Source organism: Dendrobates tinctorius, unplaced genomic scaffold, assembly GCF_039654945.1.
Source record: "Dendrobates tinctorius isolate UK_male_01 unplaced genomic scaffold, ASM3965494v1 ptg000133l, whole genome shotgun sequence".
Classification (NCBI taxonomy): domain Eukaryota; kingdom Metazoa; phylum Chordata; class Amphibia; order Anura; family Dendrobatidae; genus Dendrobates; species Dendrobates tinctorius.
The window spans coordinates 477,146-492,737 of record NW_027361801.1 but is presented as its reverse complement, the minus strand read 5'-3'; the positions used below and the strand labels follow the sequence as shown (position 1 = coordinate 492,737).

At 48.2% G+C, this 15,592-nt stretch overlaps 1 protein-coding gene across 1 annotated transcript in view; it reads left to right on the top strand.

Moving 5' to 3' along the window:
• TMLHE (trimethyllysine hydroxylase, epsilon) overlaps positions 1–15,592 on the top strand; it is a 51,957-nt gene that overhangs the window by 20,080 nt on the left and 16,285 nt on the right. The window contains exon 7 of the mRNA XM_073543422.1: positions 7,903–8,139. Coding sequence (XP_073399523.1) covers positions 7,903–8,139 — 237 coding nt within the window. The remainder of the gene's footprint in view (positions 1–7,902; positions 8,140–15,592) is intronic.

Sequence of the window (15,592 nt, the reverse complement as noted above, 5' to 3'; positions counted from 1 at the left end):
ATCCCGTACCATTATAAACTTAAAACTAATCAGATCCACAGTCCATCTGATAGACAAGAATGCCCTGATGTGTACCCTGGAGCTGAAAAGTGCCTACTATCAGGTACCAGTTCACCCAACATCAGAGATTCCTGAGGTTCGCAATAAGACCTCAGAATCGGACCTGCCACTTTCAATTCCAGTGTCTTCCGTTTGGTCTGGCCTCGGCGCCTCGAGTCTTTATGAAGCTAATCGCGGAGGTGGTAGCGTTCCTAAGAAATCAGCGAATAATCATCATTCCATATCTGAACGACTTCCTCCTGGTGGCAAGATCAACAGAGGAAATGCGGCGGCACAAGGAGAAGACAATAAAGGTTCTAGAGTTCCTGGGCTGGATCATAAACAAAGAAAAATCGGACTTGGTGCCAGAAAAAAGAAAAAAAATTTTGGGAGTACTACTGGTCTCCAGAAGCAGAACTTCCTTCTTACCACCAGAGAAACAGACAAAGATACGAGACAGCATGAAGGAACTTCAAAGAGGCCGCGTTCCCATCAGAGTAGCAATGCGCGCTCTGGGCCTCATGACATCCTGCATCCCTTGTCCGATGGGCGCATTTCATTCAAGAACCCTTCAAAAGGAGGTACTTGCCACCTGGGATCATCACCAGGCCTCCCCAGACAAGAAGATATCCTTGTCTCCAGCAGTAAGAAGATCTCTGGTGTGGTGGATGCCGCAAGAAACCCTGAGAAAAGGTGTCGCCTGGATCACCTCCCCATGCGTCGTAATCACTACAGACGCCAGCAAATGGGGCTGGGGGGCACATCTAGAAGGCAGAATTCTTCAGGGGGGCAAACATGCGGTCCACTTCCTCCAACTACAAGGAATCTTACGCCATATGGGAGGCTGTTGTGAATTCACTTTATGGCCTACCTCTGGTTACTAGTGAAGGTAGTGGAGCTGGTTATATTGACAGGGGTCACGAGAAGAGTTGAGCGACTTTGGTCGGATCGGGTTTCATGAAACAAAATTTGTTTCGGATGAAACTGGTCCGACTAGGGCAAAAAAAGTCGGAGTTTCGTTCGAAACCCGACCCCAATGCAAGTCAATGGGGAATAAAAGTCGGCATTGAGTAGATGAATGTCATCTACTCAACCCAATCCGACCAAAGTCGCTCAACTCTAGTCGCGAGTTCTCTTTCCGGGCTCCCTCTGGTGGTTACTGGAAGTAATGGAGCTGATCTAATTAACAGAGGTCTGCCACCTGATAATGAGGAGGACGATTGGACATCTGGAGTTTCTGATTGGATTTAAGACAGCCGACTCCCTTTATCCCTGCTGGTGATTTTTTTCCTGCCTCCTGAGGTCTTAGTTTTCAGCTCAGTCCCTAGCATGCTCAAGCTAAGTGTTCTTTTGCTATTCACATTTGATTTGGTTTTGTCTTTTTCAGTTTTGTGTGGTCAGCCAGCCCCGGCTGGGGCTGTGCTGAATTTCCATCCTTATGTTACGGTTTGTGCCAGTTTGTTTTTGTCCCTTTATTAGATTGGCCTCTCTTTGCTCTGCTTTCAGAACATACCAGAGTGCTGATATAGTGGGCGAAGTCTAGTGACTTCAGTGTTTTTTCTATCAGACGTGTTGGGCATTTTTTGCAGGGTTTTTGCGTGATTGCAGACAGTGTCGTTCCTTTCCTGTCTAGTTAGTTTGGGCCCCATCATTTGCTCAGCCTATTTTCCTACCTGCGTTTGTGTCACCAACAATATATGTTTGCGGGCTATCTATTCCTTTGGGGTGTGCTCTGGGGCAGTTTAGATTTCCCCTTTCTTGCTTTAGGCTTATTTAGTTCTCCGGCTGTGTCAAGGCATCTAGAATCATCGTAGGTACACTCCACGACTTCTGCTAGTTGTGTGGATAGGATCAGGGGTCTGCAATCTGCTTAGTTACCAACCTCTCTGGTTTTCTGTAGCTTAGCTTGGTCTTGCCTTCCTCCTCGGTGACCCAATCATAACAGGAGGCCCTAAGAAGAAATCAAGACCGACTGGAAAGCCAACACGTCAAGATTCTATCGGACAATGTGACGGCGGTGTCCTTCCTGCGGCATCAGAGGGGAACAAGGCATCGAAGACTCCAGGACCAGTCAAAGAAGATTTTTTTCCTGGGCAGAGAATACAGTGCTATCAGTAACAGCCGTCCATCTCAAGGGATCCCAAAATACAATGGCACATTATTTAAGCAGGCAGAAGATCTGTCCCACGGAGTGGGAGCTGAACACAAAGATCTTCCAGAACCTATGCCAGCGCTGGAGAAGACCACGCATAGACCTCTTCGCAAACAGGAAAAATACCAAGACGTACAGGTTTTTCTCTCTGAATCCGATGGACAATCCAGAAGGGGTAGACGCTCTAAGCCAGAAGTGGGGGCAGGCTCTCTCCTACGCATTTCCCCCGATAGCTCTCATTCCAGCCATCCTCAGAAAGATCAGGCAAGAGTGCTACTGATAGCACCTTATTGGCCGAAAAGGAGCTGGTTTCCACTCCTGGGAATTATGGCAGAGGATCAACCAGTCTTGCTTCCACAGAGGGAAGACATCTTTCACCAAGGGCCGGTCTTTCACCAAGACCCAGGAAGGCTTCACCTGTCAGCCTGGATCCTGAACGGCAGACCCTGAGGGCTCGAGGCCTGTGAGACCAGGTCATATCGACTATTCAGGCTAGCAGAAAGCCCGTAACTTCTGCGATATATGGAAAAGATTCTGTCTAGATTGTGGCAGGCCTGACTCAGCGGAATGAAAACCAGACATCCCAAAAATACTAGATTTCCTTCAGGCAGGCTTTAATAAAGGACTTAGGCCTAGCACACTGAAGGTCCAGATATCAGCATTGAGCTCCTTTCTCGGTTACCCCTTGGCTTCCCATCCCTGGGTAATAAGATTTATCAGGGCAATTCAGAGGTTACGTCCCACAATCAGGAGGTCAGTCCCCCCATGGGATCTTAGTCTTGTCCTGCGGTCTCTTTGCTTAGATGCCTTTATCCAGAGCCAGGAGATGCCTATTTCACATCGAACCATGAAGGTAGCATTCTTAGTGGCGATCACCACAGCGAAACGGATAAGCGAGATACAGGCGCTATCCATCCGAGATCCATATCTCTGAATCTGGGAGGATCGAATAATTATGAGACTAGACCCCACCTTCTTGCCCAAACTTGCATCAGTCCAAAACCTAAACCAGGAGATAATCTTGCCATCGTTTTGCGAGAACCCCTCAAATTATAAAGAACGTGCCCTGCACGAATTAGACGTACACCAGGCAGTTATTGATTACATCAAGGCCACGCAGGGTTCGAGACAAGACAATAACATATTTTTACTCTTTGGGGGGAAAGATAAAGGAAGGAAGGCCTCAAAAGCCTCCCATCGTGAGATGGATAACATCGCTAATCAGTTTGGCCTATGTGTCTCAGGGGGTTCCCCCCAGAGGGGATAAAATCCCACTCAACAAGGGCATTATCAGTTTCCTGGGAAGAAAGGGCAGGGGCTTCGGTAAACCAGATCTGTAAGGCCGCAACCTGGTCCAAGTTAGACACATTTTGTAAACATTGGCAGCACGGTGGCTCAGTGGTTAGCGCTGCAGCCTTGCAGCACTGGGGTCCTGGGTTCGAATCCCACCAAGGGCAACATCTGCAAGGAGTTTGTATTTTCTCCCCGTGTTTGCGTGGGTTTCCTCCGGGTACTCCGGTTTCCTCCCACACTCCAAAGACATACTGATAGGGAATTTAGATTGTGAGCCCCATGGGGGACAGTGATGAAGATGTGTGCAAAACTGTAAAGCGCTGCGGAATATGTTAGCGCTATATAAAAATAAAGATTATTATTTAATTAGATGTATTGTCTAACCAGCAGAATGCTTTCGTGAGAATGGTTTTCCAGGCAGTCATCCCACCCTAAAGGGGATACTTTGGTATTCTCCCTGGTGCTGTCAGGAGGGACGTCCTGGAAAATGGGCATTAGACCTACCGGTAATTGTTTCCAGGAGTCCATCCTGACAGCACGGATAGTTCCCTTCCCGAAATAATTGTCATATGTTGTAATATGATTCTGTAAATACTGTTCAGTTGCATCATCTATGGTGTGGTACTTGGAAAAGCACTGAGGGAATGTGGGTAGAGACTGTTTTCAACCTCTTGTGTGCTCTTCCTGTCCCTACGAGGAGGGGAAGGACGTCCTCCCTGGTGCTGTCAGGATGGACTCCTGGAAACATAATTACCGGTAGGTCTAATGCCTATTTTTTATTTTCACGGCTCTGCGTTATAAACTTCTGTGAAGCACCTTGGGGTTCAAAGTGCTCACTATGCATCTAGATAAGTTCCTTAGGGGGTCTAGTTTCCGAAATGGAGTCATTTGTAGGGGAGCTCCACAGTTTAGGCACACAGGGGCTCTCCAAACACTACATGGTGTCCGCTAACGATTGGAGCTAATTTTCATTTCAAAAAGTCAAATGGCGCTCCTTCCCTTCTGAGCCCTGCCGTGCGCCCAAACAGTGGTTCCCCCCCACATATGGGGTATCGGCGTACTCAGGAGAAATTGGACCACAAAGGTTGCTGTTCAGTTTGTCCTATTAGTCATGTGAAAATAAAAAATAGCGTGCTAAAAAATCATTTTTGAGGGAAAAAAATGATTTTTTATTTTTACTGCTCTGCGTTATAAACTTTTGTGAAGCACTTGGGGGGTTCAAAGTGCTCACTACACATCTAGATAAGTTCCTTAAGGGGTCTAGTTTTCAAAATGGTGTCACTTGTGGGTTTTTTTTTCTGTTTAGTAACAGGGGCTCTCCAAACGCGACATGGTGTCCACTAACAATTGGAGCTAATTTTCCATTCAAAAAGTCAAATGGCGCTCCTTCCCTTCCGGACCCTGCCATGCGCCCAAACAGTGGTTTATGACCACATATGAGGTATCGGTGTACTCAAGAGAAATTGCCCAACTAATTTTAGGATCCATTTTATCCTGTTGCCCATGTGAAAATGAAAAAACTGAGGCTAAAAGAAAATTTTTGTGAAAAAAAAAAAAAAAAATTCTATTTTTTTTTTTTCTTTTTACGGATCAATTTGTGAAGCACCTGGGGGTTCAAAGTGATCACTATGCATCTAGATAAGTTCCTAGGGGGGTCTAGTTTCCAAAATAGGGTCACTTGTGGGGAAGCTCCAGTGTTTAGGCACACAGCGACTCTCCAAACGCGACATGGCAACCGCTAAATATTCCAGCATATTTTCCATTCAAAAAGTCAAATGGCGCTCCTTCCCTTCTGAGCCGTGCCGTGCGCCCAAACAGTGGTTTATGACCACATATGAGGTATCGGTGTACTCGGGAGAAATTGCCCAACAAATTTTAGGATCCACTTTATCCTTTCGCCCATGTGAAAATGAAAAAATTGATGCTTAAAGAAAATTTTTGTTGGAAAAATTAAAATGTCCATTTTTTCCTTCCACGTTGCTTTAGTTCCTGTGAAGCACCTGAAAGGTTAATAATCTTCTTGAATGTAGTTTTGAGTAGCTTGAGGGGTGCAGTTTTTAGAATCGTGTCACTTTTGGGTATTGTCTGCCATATAGACCCCTCAAAGTGACTTCAAATGTAAGGTTGTCCCGAAAAAAAAATGGTGTGGTAAAAATGAGAAATCACTGGTCAACTTTTAACCCTTATAACTTCCTAACAAAAAAAAAATTGTTTCCAAAATGGTGCTGATGTAAAGTAGACATGTGGGAAATGTTGTTATTTAGTAACTATTTTGTGTCACATAAAGCTCTCTGGTTTAACAGAATAAAAATTCAAAATTTGAAAATTGCAAAATTTTCGCCAAATTTCTGATTTTTTCACAAACGCAAAAAATTTCGACCTAATTTTACTACTAACATGAAGCCCAATATGTCACGAAAAAAAACAATCTAAGAATCGCTAGGATCCATTGAAGCGTTCCAGAGTTACTACCTCATAAAGGGACACTGGTCAGAATTGCAAAAAATGGCCTGGTCATTAAGGTCAAAATAGGCTTGGTTATGAAGGGGTTAAAGCACTTTGTTATAGTGTTCCATGCATTGGACTGTATACCCAAGCATCCTTATAGTATTAAAGGGTTTGTTCCAAGCCCTTTGCTTGGGATCAGTGTGTTTTCCAGTGGCCATCCTCCCATTGATCAGCATGTTATTGTCACCTATCGCGTAGAACGGTGATGACATACTAAGTTGAGGCAACCCACAAACGAAGTACATTTTAATTACGCGATCTTAAGTTCCACAATTGGAGGTGTTGAGAAAAAATGTTCCTGTGCTGAGATAATCTTATAAATGTGCCCCTGCTGTGCACTGTGTAATAGCTTTGTCTGAGGGTACCGCTACACTTAGCGATGCACCAGCGATCCCGACAACGATACGACCCGGTCAGGATCGCTGGTGCATCCCTAAATGGTCGCTAGTGAGCTGCCAAACAGTCAGATCTCACAGCGATGTAGCAGCGGTCACTTACCTGTCACACAAGGCGATGAAGACGTCCTCCCGCCCACATCCACACGTCGCTCATCTCCACAGCAGGAAGCAGACGAGAAATGGCCCAGGCCGTTCTCGCGCTATCAGGGATAATCAGTGGGGGAGCCGGTCGGAGGTGAGTATCACACATAGCGATATCGCTGCTATGTTACAAAACCAGTGACGTTATAGCGATATTGCTAGCGATATCGCTATGTGTAACGGGCCCTTGACCGTACAGGAACAACTATCAAAATGCCGTATTTTGTACAAAATATCCGTAAAAGTGTCTGCTCACCACACACAAAACAAGCTCCCGCACACCTCCATTAACAGAAAATCTCAGATAAGTAAGCGTTTTTTTCACCACTTAAAGGGACTCTGTCGGCACAGAATGACTGTTCAAACCAAGCACAGGTACTCGTTGCATCACGGCCAATCATTTATATACACCTGCTTGGTTTCCATCTATTTCCTTCCATTTTTACCTGTATGAAGCCAGCGCTGTCAGTCAAAGAAGAGGGGTGGAGAATGAGTGAAAACAAACACGATTGGCCACACAGTGAAGCACTGAGTGCCTGTGCTTGGTTTCAACAATCATTCTGTGCTGCCAGTCCCTTTAAAAAAAATATATACTTTTAACAGGAAAAAAAAGCAAAAACAAGCCCTGTTTGTGGAAAAATGAAAATGCTAAGAAAAACAAGTGCAAAAAAAAAGAAACCTGAAAAATCGCCCATTTATGAAAGGAGTAAAAGGGTATTCCCATGACCAAAATCCTATCTCAATATGTAATAATGATATTAGCAAATACCTCCAATTAGAAATGTAGGATAGTTCTTCTGATTAGTTATGTCGCTTACCCCATGTGCAGGGCATTGCAGTAGCTTGGGTATACATGGTTACACCCTCTAGCAACTCACTAACTTACTGTCTCTATATGAGTGGTCGTAGCCATGGACAACTAATCTACTGCAATGCTCTGTACATGGGGTAAGTGACATAGCGAATCAGAAGAACTATACCACATTTCTAATTGGAGGCATTTGCTAATATTAGTACTACAACTACTACTTATTGGGATAGGATTTTGGACGTGGGAATTTCCCTTTAAGTGACTTGGGGTGGGGGAGCAGTTTTTGGGTCTACTGACTGTAGACAACCTTAATCCCTTTCATTATCTAATCCTTAGATTTGCAGAATATCCAGCATTCTGCAGTTCCTTAATCTCAGCCGCATTTTTCAGTACTAGAGCAGAATTCCCGGGGAGTTAAGAAAATGATAAACTTTTCCTGTTCTTTTACATCATTAGGGTTCATTTTTTTTTACATTCTGATTTTTTTTTTTGGGGGGGGGGGGCAGGTGACTTGTTTTATCCCTATACCTATTAGTAATCCACACGTTTTGCTGTTGCAGAATGCAGCTCTTTCATTGCCTGCGGCACGAAGGCACCGGGGGGCGCACTCTTTTGGTAGATGGCTTCTTTGGCGCCGAACAGGTGCGACAACATCACCCCGAAGAATTTGAAATCCTCTGTAACATCCCCCTGAGGCACGAGTATATTGAAAATGCTGGAAGGAGCCACAATCACATGGTGGGGATTGGACCAGTATTAAACGTTTACCCTTGGAATAAGGAGCTATATATGATGAGGTAGGTGGCTCCTCACACTGTGGCACATCTTGGCTCCTCCATACTTGTTTGTATGGCTTTGAAGGCAGGGAAATGACGGGAAGGTGTCCTTGTGGTTCTCCTGTTGAAGAAGTTGGTTCAACTTTGAAACGCGTTGAAAATAAACCGTAGGATCTAATCTTTTATCACGTGTTCTGGATTTCTTGACTCTTGCATACCATTGCAGACTACTACTCCTATCCTCCACCAGTTGTTCTTGTTCTGCTTTTGACTGAGCTTTAATTTTTAACCAGTTCAGGACAAGAGATATATACAGACATATATTTATTATTATAATATTAATCTTTATTTTTATATAGCGCTAACATATTCTGCAGCGCTTTACAGTTTGCACACATTATCATCACTGTCCCCGATGGGGCTCACAATCTAAATTCCCTATCAGTATGTCTTTAGAATGTGGGAGGAAACCGGAGAACCTGGAGGAAACCCACGCAAACACGGGGAGAACATACAAACTCCTTGCAGATGTTTTGTTCTTGGTGGGATTTGAACTCAGGACTCCAGCTGAGCCACCATGCTGCCCATGATGTGTGTATATGTGTGTGTGTGTGTGTGTGTATATATATATATATATATATATATATATATATATATATATATATATATATATATATACACACTCACTGGCCACTTTATTAGGTACACCTGTCCAACTGTGTGTTAAGACTTAATTTCTAATCAGCCAATCACATGGCGGCAACTCAGTGCATTTAGGCATGTAGACATGGTCAAGACAATCTCCTGCAGTTCAAACCGAGCATCAGTATGGGGAAGAAAGGTGGTTTGAGTGCCATTGAACGTGGCATGATTGTTGGTGCCAGAAGGGCTGGTCTGAGTATTTCAGAAACTGCTGATCTACTGGGATTTTCACGCACAACCATCTCTAGGGTTTACAGAGAATGGTCCGAAAAAGAAAAAAAATCCAGTGAGCGGCAGTTCTGTGGCCGGAAATGCCTTGTTGATGCCAGAGGTCAGAGGAGAATGGGCAGACTGGTTCGAGCTGATAGAAAGGCAACAGTGACTCAAATTGCCACCCGTTACAACCAAGGTAGGCAGAAGAGCATCTCTGAACGCACAGTGCGTCGAAATTTGAGGCAGATGGGCTACAGCAGCAGAAGACCACACTGGGTACCACTCCTCTCAGCTAAGAACAGGAAACTGAGGCTACAATTTGCACAAGCTCATCGAAATTGGACAGTAGAAGATTGGAAAAACGTTGCCTGGTCTGATGAGTCTCGATTTCTGCTGCGACATTCGGATGGAAGGGTCAGAATTTGGCGTAAACAACATGAAAGCATGGATCCATCCTGCCTTGTATCAACGGTTCAGGCTGGTGGTGGTGGTGTCATGGTGTGGGGAATTTTTTCTTGGCACTCTTTGGGCCCCTTGGTACCAATTGAGCATCGTTGCAACGCCACAGCCTACCTGAGTATTGTTGCTGACCATGTCCATCCCTTTATGACCACAATGTACCCAACATCTGATGGCTACTTTCAGCAGGATAATGCGCCATGTCATAAAGCTCGAATCATCTCAGATTGGTTTCTTGAACATGACAATGAGTTCACTGTACTCAAATGGCCTCCTCAGTCACCAGATCTCAATCCAATAGAGCATCTTTGGGATGTGGTGGAACGGGAGATTCGCATCAGGGATGTGCAGCCGACAAATCTGCGCCAACTGTGTGATGCCATCATGTCAATATGGTCCAAAATCTCTTGAGGAATGCTTCCAGCACCTTGTTGAATCTCTGCCACGAAGAATTGAGGCCGTTCTGAAGGCAAAAGGGGGTCCAACCCCTTACTAGCATGGTGTACCTAATAAAGTGGCCAGTGAGTGTGTATATGTGTGTGTATATATATATATATATATATATATATATATATATATATAATAATTTTTTTTTTTTTTTTTTTTTTTCATACATGCGGTTTAAAGTGCTGTAACGTTTATTTTGTTGTTCAGTTATTAAAATAACCTTTGCCGCTTTTTTCGTGGTATGTGAGGCCTATTCTTTATATAATTTTTAATTTTCTGATAATCATATAAAAATGTAAAGGTATTCTTATCTTTTTTTGTTTTTTGAAGTCCACAAATATTAAATTCCATTTCTCGTTCGCCTTATTGGGGGACACAGAGACCATGGGGTGTATGCTGCTGCCACTAGGAGGCTGACACTATGCACAAAAAAGGTTAGCTCCTCCTCCGCAGTGTACACCCCACCGACCGGCAGGGAATTCCTCAGTTTAGCTTAGTGTCAGTAGGAGGTGGACACAGGTCTTTTATTAGACCCTTATCTACCTCGTCGTTCGTCGTTCCTTTACAGGTTCTACGGAGGGATAGAGAGTGAAAAGTCACATCTGTACTCCCACATGGAGTCTGCGAGTACGGCGTGTACTGCCACCCCGTATCCTTGCAGTTCTCCGCGGCAGGACCAGCCAGACGGACGCCGACACCAAGACGTGCCAGCGACTCCAGGGGTCCTTGTCGCCAGTCTCCCTCCCACTCGCCTACCAGAGCCTGTCGGTTGGATGAGACGCAGGAGTTCTTCAGTCCCAGGTAACGGATCGGGGATGGGTGAGTATGGATTTTTTATTTTTATTTACCTGGCTGCCCATTCCCGACGGACAGGGGGTGCGCCTCTTCAATGGCACAGGGAGCGGGCGCTGCGGTCGCTCGCAGTCGCCCTACGCCCATAGGCACACCATGCTCCATATTGCTGGCCCCCGCGTTCCCCCCTTCCCTCCCCCCTTTCTGGGGACAGGGAGTACAGGGCCTCTTCCTCCCCTTCTTCCCTTGGACGCGGCTTCCGGCGGCGGCGGCGTCCTTTTTCCGACCTCCGCGCCGACCCCCTGCTGACAGGCGGCCGCTGCAACTAAGTTAGGCCCCGGCTTTAGTTCGGGCCTACCGCAGCGTCGCGGCCACGCCCCCCGCCCCTTTCTTCTAAGCGGGCTTCTCTCCCGCTCTTCCCAGGCCCTCCCACCGCCTGTCCTTCACCTGCTATTGGCCAGAGGGCAGAGAGTTTTAACCCTGTGGTGTGCTCCGCCCTCCCTCCTCTCCTGGACGCGCGCTCTTTCTCAGGCAGGCGCCATTTTCCCAGCCTGTCAGCCGGACACCAGCTCGTCACCGGATATCACCATCTGCCAGCTGGTTTTTCGTTCAGGTGGTCTGTCGGCCGGATTTCGCTCTGACCTGCATCCACTGACAGGTCGCAGAGCATTGCTTCTGGGGACACCGGACCGTGAGTAGCTCTGCACTGCAGACTGACCCTTCTCTGCCCTCTGTCCCCCAACCTTCCGGCACTACCTCAGCTTTTCACTATGTCTAACTTCAGCCTGACGCCGTCCAGGGGCCATCTACTGCCCCAGGTGAGGGTGAACCCCCCCCACGCCTGGCTGGGCCTCCTCTCTATCTCAATCAGTGGCAGACCTCACCAAGGTGTCTCAGTCCCTGGTGACCGTTCTGCATACGTTGCCCCTGGACTCTTCGGCAGGGCCAAGCAGGTCCCAAGTTATCCCATCTGAGTCAGCCAGCGTTAGTCGCAAAAGACCCAGCCGGAATCCTCTCCTCGCCCCATCTCACCGCATAGCCCTTCTCAGCAGCCTCCCACTCGGGCCTCCTCTCCCGAGTCAGGTGAAGCGCTTTCGGACAGGTCATCTGAGGGGATTTTAGAGCTGGATTCAGACCAGGATGCAAACATGAAGTTCACAGTGCAGAACCTCATTGCAGCGATCCATCATACCTTCGATATTGCTGACTCCCCTGCGAAATCCTCAGATCAGGAGGTTTCGTTCAGACGGGCAGAAACTCCCTCCAGGGTATTTCCTTTCCATTCCGAGTTTGGAAAGATTTTTACCAGGGAAAGAGAGGATCCGACCAGACGCTTTCAAAGAGGAAAGCGTCTCGGCGTACTCTACCCATTCGCTAAGGAGCTCACGGACAACTGGTCTGCTTCTCCCTCTGTGGATCCGCCCGTGTCCAGGCTTTCCAATAATACGGTTCTCCCGCTTTCAGGCGTGGCGTCCCTAAAGGATTCTAATGACAGGATTATAGAATCCCTGGCGAAGTCTGCCTTCGAAGCGGCTTCAGCGGCGGTATGTCCAAGCTTGGCTTCTTCCTGGGCAGCAAAGGCCATAGCCACGTGGGCAGACTACCTTCGTCAGGGCATCTTGGATAAAGCGCAACTGGAGCGTTTGGCCGATCTCGCCAATCAGATCTCCCATGCGGGGGACTATCTTCTTTCCGCTTCCTTGGATGCCGCATCCTGCGCAGTTCAGGCGTCAAGCAACGTAGTTGCAATTCGACGTACAATTTGGCTAAAGGCCTGGCAAGCGGACTTGTCTCCTAAAAAGTCCCTCACTAACCTGCCTTTTCAGGGGGTGCGCCTCTTTGGGTCCCAATCGGACCAGATTATTAAGGACGCCACCGGAGGCACGAGTTCACTCCTCTCTCAGTCCAAGCCTCGCAGACCTCCACTAAGGCGTCAGTTTCGACCCTTTCGGACTTTCCGCCGTTTCAATACGGCAGACAACTCCAGCCAACAGAGACCGCAGGCTCGCCAGGATAGAAAGTTTCCTTCAGACCCACTCCTTCCTGGTGATCCCACTCTTCCCAGGGCAGACCGTCCAGATCTAGATCTGGACGGTCTACTTCAGCATGACTATCGTCAGGCACTCGAGGGGTCCTTCCAATTGGGAGATCGGCTTCCTTCAGGGACGTTTGGCTGGCCTCCGTAGAGGAAGCTTGGGTCAGGGAGGTCGTATCCTCAGGATACAAGATAGAGTTTGTCTCTCTTCCACGGGATCGTTTCTTCGAATCCCAGCCTCCAAAAGATCCAGCCTTGATCTCGGGGTTCTCTACGGCTATCGCCTCTCTCCTCAGTTCCGGGGTGATTGTGTCCGTTCCCGAATCGGAGCGCTTCACAAGGTTCTATTCGAACCTGTTTGTAGTGCCGGAAAAAAAAAAAAAAGGCGCAGCTCGACCCATCTTGGTTCTCAAGCCGCTCAACAAGAGGGTCCGCCTTCGCCACTTCCGCATGGAGTCGCTTCGCTCGGTCATCGCTTCCATGGAGGAGCAGGAATTCATGTGCTCAATAGACATCCAAGATGCCTATTTACATGTTCCGATTTTCTCCGGACATCAGAAGTTCCTGCGTCTCGCGATTCGGCAGCACCACTACCAGTTCGTCGCACTGCCCTTCGGTCTTGCCACCGCTCCCAGAGTCTTCACGAAGATCATGGCTGCGTTGTTGGCTTCGTTGAAGGTCAGAGGTCTCGTTCTTTTCCCGTACCTCGACGATATTCTGATCAAAGCTCCCTCATTTCAACAGGCTCACCAAGGTTTGTCAATCATCCTGGACACTCTTTCCAATTTCGGGTGGATCATCAACAGGAAAAAGTCCTCTCTGATTCCTACCCAACCTCTGGTCTTTCTAGGCGGCCTACGGTTCGACACTCGTCGGTCAAGGGTCTTTCTCCCACAAGAGAAGATTCTCTCCCTGCAGCAGGAAGTACGATCGCTGCAGATCACACGACTCCCGTCCCTCTGTAAAGCCATGAGGGTCCTGGGAAAGATGGTGGCGGCGATAGAGGCAGTTCCCTTTGTCCAATTTCACGCCAGACCTCTCCTGCAGGCCATTCTGTCGAGGTGGAACAGATCGCCTCTGTCCCTGGATCGCCCTGTTCATCTTTCATACTGGATCAAGCGGTCCCTCAACTGGTGGTTTTGACGTCACCTCTCATTCTATCGAATCGTTCCTTTCTTCCCATTCACTGGCAGATAGTAACAACAGATGCCAGTCTCCTCGGCTGGGGGGCAGTGTTCCGCAACCACATGGTTCAGGGCCGATGGTCGGATCGGGATTCAGCTCTGCCGATCAACGTCCTAGAGATTCGAGCGATCCATCTGGCTCTCGTTCACTGGGAGAAACTCCTCAAGGGACTGCCTGTCCGGATTCAGACAGACAATGCCACAGCGGTGGCGTATGTCAACCGCCAAGGGGGGACACAGAGTGTCTCAGCTCTGGCGGAGGTGTCCAAGATTCTTCTTTGGGCGGAGATCTCCGTTCCGACAATCTCCGCGGTACACATTCCCGGCGTAGACAACTGGGCCGCCAATTTTCTCAGCCGGGAGGGCCTCGCGGCGGGGGAGTGGTCCCTACATCCAGAGGTGTGTGTTCTGCTCTTCTGTCGGTGGGGCACCCCGGACGTAGACCTCCTGGCGTCTCGCCTCAACAGGAAAGTCCCACAGTTTGTTTCCAGGTCTCGAGACACTCTGGCAGTGGGCGCCGACACTCTGGCCGTTCCTTGGTCGCAGTTCGAACTCCCCTACCTGTTCCCTCCCCTGCCTCTTCTGCCCAAGCTGTTGAAGAAGATCAAGGCAGAAGGAATTCCAGTCATTCTCATTGCCCCGAATTGGCCCAGAAGGTCTTGGTTCGCGGACATTGTCAACCTTCTCGCGGACGCCCCCTGGAAGCTTCCAGACAGAACAGATCTGCTGTCTCAAGGTCCGATTTGCCACCCCAATTCTCGGCCGCTCAATTTAACGGCATGGCTGTTGAGACCGAGGTTTTGAAACAAGCAGGATTTTCCAACCAAGTAATTCAGACCATGATCCGAGCCAGAAAGCCATCTTCTTCCAAGATCTACTACCGTACTTGGAAGGCCTATTTCACTTGGTGTGAGTCCTATGGCTTCGCGCCCATGTCTTTTTCGCTCCCTTCAATCCTAGCGTTTCTTCAGGCAGGAATGGATGCGGGGCTTGCCCTCAGTTCCTTGAAAGGTCAGGTTTCGGCACTGTCCATTTTGTTTCAAAAGACGTTGGCTTCCCGTCCTCAGGTCAAGACCTTTCTTCAGGGCGTGGCTCACACGGTTCCGCCGTACCGGGTGCCCGTGGATCCATGGGACCTTAATCTGGTTCTAGGGGTTCTGCAAGGTCCTCCCTTTGAACCTATCAGAGATATTTCCCTTTCTCTCCTTTCTTGGAAGGTAGCCTTTCTGGTAGCCATCACTTCCGTCCGGCGCGTGTCGGAATTGGCAGCTCTTTCTTGCCAATCTCCCTTCCTGGTACTTCACCATGATAAGGTGGTTCTACAGCCTCCGCCCTCTTTCCATCCGAAGGTGGTGTCTTCGCTTCACCTCAAGGAGATCGTTCTGCCGTCCTTCTGTCCGAGTCCCGCTCATTCCCGAGAGCGGTCCTACAACAAGCTGGATCTGGTTAGGGCGATAAGGGTCTATCTGTCTAGGACGACTCCCTTCCGAAAGACAGTCGCTTTTCATTATTCCAGACGGGGCGCGGAAAGGTCTCCCGGCGTCAAAGGCCACTGTTGCTCGCTGGATCAAATCGGCAATTTTGGAGGCCTACCGAGTTAAGCGTCGCGGAGCCCCTCCGGGATCAGGGCCCACTCTACTCG